General features: G+C 43.3%; 1 protein-coding gene across 8 annotated transcripts in view; it reads right to left on the bottom strand.

Annotated features, from left to right (window-relative positions):
• LOC128604465 (receptor-type tyrosine-protein phosphatase delta) overlaps positions 1 to 7500 on the bottom strand; it is a 424718-nt gene that overhangs the window by 2864 nt on the left and 414354 nt on the right. For all 8 annotated transcript variants that reach the window (XM_053619599.1, XM_053619606.1, XM_053619605.1 and 5 more), the window contains 4 exons: positions 5879 to 6164; positions 2724 to 2902; positions 2293 to 2419; positions 1622 to 1747 (listed from right to left, as the gene is read on the bottom strand). In XM_053619599.1, the coding sequence (XP_053475574.1) occupies positions 1622 to 1747; positions 2293 to 2419; positions 2724 to 2902; positions 5879 to 6164 (718 nt within the window). The remainder of the gene's footprint in view (positions 1 to 1621; positions 1748 to 2292; positions 2420 to 2723; positions 2903 to 5878; positions 6165 to 7500) is intronic.

Genomic DNA, 7500 nt, shown 5'->3' with positions numbered 1-7500 from the left:
GCGTGTCACCAAACCAACCGGAATTTTTGCACTTCACACGCTTTCTGGTCAACGGAATAGAATTAGTGAACTAGGCCCTGTGAAATGTTTTATTTCGTTGAGTAATATTCTACCATTCTCCAGTTTAATAATCTCTCCTTAATATTTTGTTCTTGTGGAAGAACCTTGACCAAGCACTTGACAACGCGTGCTTCAAGGAGTCTTCAAATTCGGGACCGACGGCCACAAACCAATACGCCCCAATAGCGGTTTTGTCCTGATTCCGTTTCTCCTTAAAGCACAGATCACACTGGATCGTCTGTTCTGACAGGCTTAACTCAGACGCGCAGACGTATCTCGGCTTCTCAGTAACGGCACCCTGATGTTCCCGCTACTCTTCAAAACATATCATATCAGAGAGTTACGCAAATGCGGAGGAGTCCAAATCCCCGAGAGACTCGAAGCCAACAAAAGATATCCGCCACTGTTCACCTGATCGTATTAACATGCGGCGGCGTAAAAAAAAAAAAAAGACCGACTCCTTTGATGTGCCGTGTTATTGAGCAAAGCTCTGGAGGTGTGAGTTGCTTCAGTGATATGCTAAAGCCTAAATATGGAAAGCTATACCGTTTTGAATCCTGCCATAGGGCTGAACTATAAACTGAGGAGCAGACGAACCTTGGATGGATTTAGAAGTCAATGCCGTCGATTCTGGACTGACAAGTTACAATGCCTGTAATTATTTACTCCGGCGCGCTCTATAGCAACCTGACAGAAAAGTTCACCTCGTTTCAAAACAGTACGCATGGAAGTCACCAGAAACACTGACAGTGTATCACTACAAGTACAGGCCCACAAGAAGTTTAGAGGACATCTCTATATTCCATTTGATCAACTTTCAACTGCCTCTTTGGAAGGACTTCCAGACCATTACATGGACTTGAACAGCATGTACTCATGGATTGATGTCAGCTTTTGGAGCAAGACTCCACAACAAACCTTGTAGTCCTTTCATGACCTTCTTCTTTCCTCAATTGGATAGTGTGTATCCATTATTTTTGGATTGCTTCAATCTAAATGGCTCTTTGTCTGCTTTTTCACTACACCTACTACAACCTCCGTTCTACCTACGTAGTCCTTCATTAGATTGCCGATTCGATTTTTATCCAAAATGTGTTTGGGACAGTCGTTATTTTTATGAACATTTTACCTAATGTTCTTCCAATCTGCCAATGCCTACCCCATTATCTACATCTCCCTTTGGGAAACAGCTCTCCAATCCCAGAAGTAGAAGGAAGCCAACAAATCTTCTCAATCCGCCATTCGTCCAAAACAAGAGCAGCTGAAGACACTCGGCGTCGAGAGCTAGCTGCCAAACGCTGTTCATGCGAACACTTGCGAATGAATAGCGCTCGCTATGATCGAAAGACGGAGAAGGAAACTAGGCTATGCTTTCTACACGGAGGCCCAGGCCAGTTATGCTCTCCAAACCACAAATAGCCATGACATCATTTCATGGGATTTCAACTCTCAAACTCTTAAACATTGTTCCAGTTACTGTAATGTACAGTGTGCCAAAACTAGGTGATAAAACTTCACCGATCTCAGGGATGACATGTACGGCCTTGGGTGGAAATCTTACCCTGGCGTCGGTGACTTTAAACTCTCGTAGGATGTACTGAGGCATGTTGTACTCGGCCATGGGGTCCACCACAAAGTACTGATACCGTGCAGAGCGCTCTGCTGGCCAGTACTGATGGCATTTTTCCTAACACACACACACACACACACACACACACATAAATTACGATTTTAACAAACTTTCTGTGACATCTTCGCTCATATCACTCTGACTGATTATTACACTGTTGTGGATGTGAATGAGCGTGTAACTGGAATTGAAACATGATTCGATTCACCTAGTCCGTTATTCTATACAGAATAAACATGAAACCGATTTAATATGTCGGATCTTATATGGACATGAACAGTGTCTATCCAGTAAAAAGAAAAAAGAAAGAAAGAAATATTACAAGCATATTACAAGCTGTTGATTATGGTCATAACGTGTGGGTGTACAGGCTTGCAATTTCTCATTTATAACAAGCTATTGGTTATAGACCTGCCTTACCGTGTAAAAAATGGAACAGCAGGGCATATAAAAAGTGAGTGTGTGGGATTCTCGTTCCACTCTCCATCTATTTATTAAAGCGTGCTGTAATTTGCCCTGCACTCTGTTTTTTCCAGGTGGGTGGAATTTTCTAACTGAATAACTGAGCAGATGTCAGACGCCTCTCTCTTTCTCTCTCTTACCCTGCCCATCTCTCGGAGTTTAGTGAGCATCACCACTATGGTGGAGTTGTGTTCCCACAGCATCCTCCAGAAATCTTCTGTGGTCTCAGCCAAAGGGCCCTGCGTGGCGATGTACGCCTTCTGCTGCCTGGATGGTGAAAAAAAAAAACCCCAAAAAACAATGGATGAGAGTCAATTATAGGCATTACACATGATGGGCCATAGGTCAGATTTTGACGTACTTTTCTCTTCACACACAGTGGGTTCGTCGAATAAAAACTTGGCCGTTCCTTTATTTTATATATTATTGATGGCTGTACAGCTACCCAAGTCAGTGAATAGTGTAGTTGGAGATGATACCACCATTACGTAGAACTGATGAAGAACCTCAGATGGAGGGAGAAACGTCTACTCTACTACTGTTGTTTTTGTAGAGAGTGTGTTTTACTCACCGGTAGCCGTCGATGAAGCTGGCGTTGATGTAATCGGATCCCTCGACCCCTCTGATGGGCTGCAGACATACTCGTGTTGACTCGTATGGCATGATGTTGACCAGCCGGTTCTTGAACTTGTTGCAGGGAAGGTTGGCACTGATGAAGCGTGACGTGTGGGCCTTCGTGTTGGCCAAACGCTACAGATGGGGAAAAAAAGAGTAAACACCAGAGTGCTTAGGGGTGACTAGAACCTTATTCTTTTTCTTACACATTCAGGCTTTCCTTTATACACTATTAATACTGACATTTTTACATTTACTGCTGTGGAACCTGAATAAAATACATCATTCCATCCATTTATAAATCTAAACATCCATTTATTTACACACTCCTCCATTCTTCAATCCATCCCTGCACCTACCTATTAATGTACCCAACCCCACACCCGTCCACCCATCCATAATGCATCCGTCCACTCACCCATCTATTCACTGCACCATTTATCTCTTTATCCTTCTACCAATTCATACAGCCCGACATCTATTGATCCACCAATCTATATATTCATCCATTCATCAGTCAATCCATCTGCCCATCTGTTCATTCACCCACCAACCCCATATTTAATTCATCATTCATTCATCCATCTATTGATATACTGATCTGTTCATCCACACTTCCATTAATAGGCAACATCTGTTTATCCAACCATCTGTTCACAAATCTGTGTATTCATGCATTGAATCATCCATTCATCGGTCCATCCATTCAATTATCCTTAGTTCTACTGATCGACTAGTACATCCATTCTTCCAGTGTTCATCCAAACATCTATTAAATCTATCACTTGCCTATCCATCCATCCATCCATCCATCAATCAATCCAATCCTCCATCCATCCATCAATCCAACCCTCCATCCATCCAACCATCCATCCATCAATCCAACCCTCCATCCATTCATCCAACCATCAATCCAACCCTCCATCCATCCATCAAAACATCAATCCAACCCTCCATCCATCCATCCATTCATCCATCAATCCAACCCTCCATCCATCCAGCTGTCCATCAATCCAACCCTCCGTCCATCCATCCCTCCATCCATCCATCCATCAATCCAACCCTCCATCCATCTATCCAGCTGTCCATCAATCCAACCCTACATCCATCCATCCATCCATCCATCCATCAACCCTCCATCCATCAATCCATCCATCTGTCTTATCATTTGTTTCTACTTCTTCTCCAATCTTTACTTTCCTCAGTCAGAAAGTCTCTCCTCAATTTCTTTCTCTTTTCTTCTCATCCATCTTTCCATTTTAAAGCTAATGTCCTAAAAGTAGTAGAAAATTGTACATACATACATACATACATACATCCATACACACTCACACACACACACACAGGGACTGCAGCTGCTCCATTTATGATCGTCTCTGAGAAGTGAAAATACAATGCAATGGCTCCCAGTGGACAGAAACACAGCATACCTTATCAGTGAAATAAGAGAGAGACCCAGGAGGCTAATCACTGACAGCTGAAGCTCGTTCTGATGCTGCATGGATCAGGTTAGATGCAGCTAAATAAACCCGGTGGGCTGAAATGACGGCTGACAAATTGAGTTGTGTAATTTGGGGTTTTTAATTTATTCGTTTATTGATTTTAGTTTGATGTTGGCAGCCAGTGACTGGTATTTAATGCTACGACTTAATCAGAGACGAGGGCTTGTTTTAAAACAAAGAGACAGGAGGAAAAGTAAGAATGTGAGAAAGATCGAAATGGAAGATGAAGAAGAGGTGGAGGGTGTGAGGATGTATGGGAAAGAGAGACGCACAGAAATGAAACGAGGAAATGAGGAAAGAATTCTTGCCCAGGCTTGCGTGAGAGGGTCTTGGGGTCTTTGAATTGTAGCTGCATTAAAGTGGCACAGGAAAAAAAAAAACCCACAGGCCCCACACTGTCTGTGCTGCAGCAGTAAAGTGAAGTGGAAAAGAACCCAGCGTGGCTCGGTGAAGGGGTAAAATCATTGCAGCCAAGCCCTAGGAACGCCTCACGCTCCAGGACTGGGGCGATTTGCTCAGCCTGGGATACTCCATCACCTTCTGACTCTCAGCAAAGACATTTTTCTTTCCGTTCCTGTTGTTTGAGGAACCGCAGTGCAGTCGCTGAGTCAAAATGTCGCTGAGCCAAATGAGACGAGGCAAAAAAAACAACACTTTCTGGGACCAGACCATTTTTTTCACTGAGACTAGACTAGGCATTATAAAAGATAAAACATTTTCATGACATAAAATGGGCCTTAGAACATTTCATTTAAACTATTTTTCATTTCAATATTCACATTTATATATATATATAAAAAAAATGTTCAAAATCAAACTGGCCAAAAGGAAATAAAACAACGGCATTACTTCCTAACATCCAATCAGCTCCTTGTTACTAGGCAGTTTTAATCTGACTGTAATGCCATTGGTTGATGTTTATAATCATGCAGTTTGATACCATGCTAGAAAACTGACACTCAGAAAAGTGTATTATGACCTTTATCCATCTTACTAATCTTACAATAACTTTTTAATGGGTGAAAACACTGCTACACACCTTTTAAACAGCTTTAAATAATAATGAACTGAGTCTCAAAGGAGTAGGGTTACTAGCAAAGTCACTAGCTAGCTTGTGTTGCTAACTACATGTTCCAGCAAACTACCGATGTACTATGTTGTTGAACTTTTCTACTGATAAAGATGTACAGTATAGCTTCGAACACTTACTTTAATGTTGTCGTGCTTATTTGCCATGTAGCTTGTAGCATAGCTAGCAAACCTTCGCTAAGTGCAATTTTGGCTCAAGGTCACTTGGTAAAACTAAAAGAAACAGTATTATTTAAGTCAACAATCTTTAAGAAATCCTGAGCTCAGCTTTATTTTTCTCTTTAAACTCACTATGGTAGTTACGTGGAAGTTTTAGAAGCTAAGTAAACTAAAGAAACACAGCTAGCGTTCACCAGCCTAGCTAAATACATTTATTTTTTTGTTTTTTTGGTCGTACCAGTTCATAGAACAGTCAACTTTTTATGCTAAGGTTAATTACTTTAACCGTTTACGTTTAGTAGAAAATAGGATAATATCCATTACTATTTTTGGCAGTTAGCATGCTAGTCCGGGAACGCACCTTGAACTCCAGCTCCATGCCCGTGACGTTCTCTCCCGTCTCGATGTGGGTGAGTTTCTGGATGTAGGCGTAAAGGTTGCGGGCGGGGACCTCCGTGTTGCCGCAGGTCACGGCCTCCAGCAGGGCGTCGTGAATGAACACGTACTGGTCCTCCGTCTGCACCATGTAGTTCCTCTGGGCGCGCATCAGCGTCACGTGGCCGTAAATGTCCACCGTCTTCTCGTGCTTGATCCGCTCCAACATGGCGTCGATCACGATGAAGCAGCCGGTTCGTCCCACGCCGGCGCTGTTCGGGGAGAAAAGATTCACGTGGTTAACCTCCTTAGGATAACCAATAGGTTATATTCTGGAGACCCAAGAACCTACGTAAAACTGATATGTCACATGTCAGACATTTTACACAGTGCCAGCACTTGGTTGCTTTTAAATCGCTCTCTAGACCCTTTAATTCAATAGTCTAGATTAGAATTGGTCCTTTATAGATTAGCATTGGATAATAATGCAACATTGCCATTATCTCTTGATAAGGATCTTTTCAAACGGAATTCCTGCTGCTGCATTAATGCTCGGTTTTGTTCAGCGCTAGCTGATTTATAAATATCAGGGAATTTATATTTACCAATTTGAACATAGCCACTTAGCATGTCTGAGAGCATCCACATACTCAGAGGGGAACACACAGCTCCGCTTACCGAGCGTTTAACTACCGACGATCACGTCGTTGCGTGTTTGTGGGAACACAACCGGTTGCGTCTTCTGGATGCACGTATCTTGGAGAGCACACACGGCGCAGCAGGGTGTTGCTAAGAGGGGCTTTTACCAGGTGCACACTTCGGGGGTTGCGTGTACAAATCATTATGTGCCTAAACGGTGCCAGCATATGCATTATAATCAGAGTGTGAATGCTAGCCAGGAGATGAGCAAACTCATTCATCTGCTTGCTGGAAGACAGGGAGGGGAGTTCGCTGTGCCAGAGAGAAGCGAAAGCCTTACCTCAGCTCGGAGAGAGAGAGAGAGAGAGAGGGACGTGTAGAACGCGAGGTTTGGCCCAGTGCACACAATAATCAGAGATGGTGAGAGATACTGCAGTGCAGCAAACGAGAACTCCACAATTGCTTTTCCACCTCCACCTGTCTACTTGCCACTCACTCACTTTCTCTCTTTCAGGGCAACCCTCTATTTCAGAATCACCTCCACCTGTAAAAGCTCCGTCTCTTTTCTCTGCGACGTTCACGTACGAGGGACCTTTTTATTTCTTCATTTATCCATTTATTTGTTCCCTCGCAATGCAGCTGGGTTCGATTAGCCGTAGTTCGATTAGCACTAGCGCGCCCCACTAACGAGGCGTTAATGGTGGGGAAACGGCAGCCGAGCCAGAGCTCTTCATTAAAAGGCTGCAGATTTCCACATTACCGCTCCGAACCACGGTACGCCTGAGCCGGGACGAGGACTTTTTAAAAACGCTAACGTACTTCAGGGATCGATCGCTGTACCGAGTAGTGAGCGTTTAGCTTTCTACGCGCTCATTTCCTCGATGAGATCAGCGCCGCAGGTCTGGGCCAGGTTTCACCTGGAGTGTTGGATAAATAAATTAATAAATAAATAAATAAGTCACCTCGTCA

Source organism: Ictalurus furcatus, chromosome 29, assembly GCF_023375685.1.
Source record: "Ictalurus furcatus strain D&B chromosome 29, Billie_1.0, whole genome shotgun sequence".
NCBI classification, from domain to species: Eukaryota; Metazoa; Chordata; class Actinopteri; order Siluriformes; family Ictaluridae; genus Ictalurus; species Ictalurus furcatus.
Note: the sequence above shows the minus strand (reverse complement) of the source record. Positions and strands in the feature narration are given on the sequence as shown.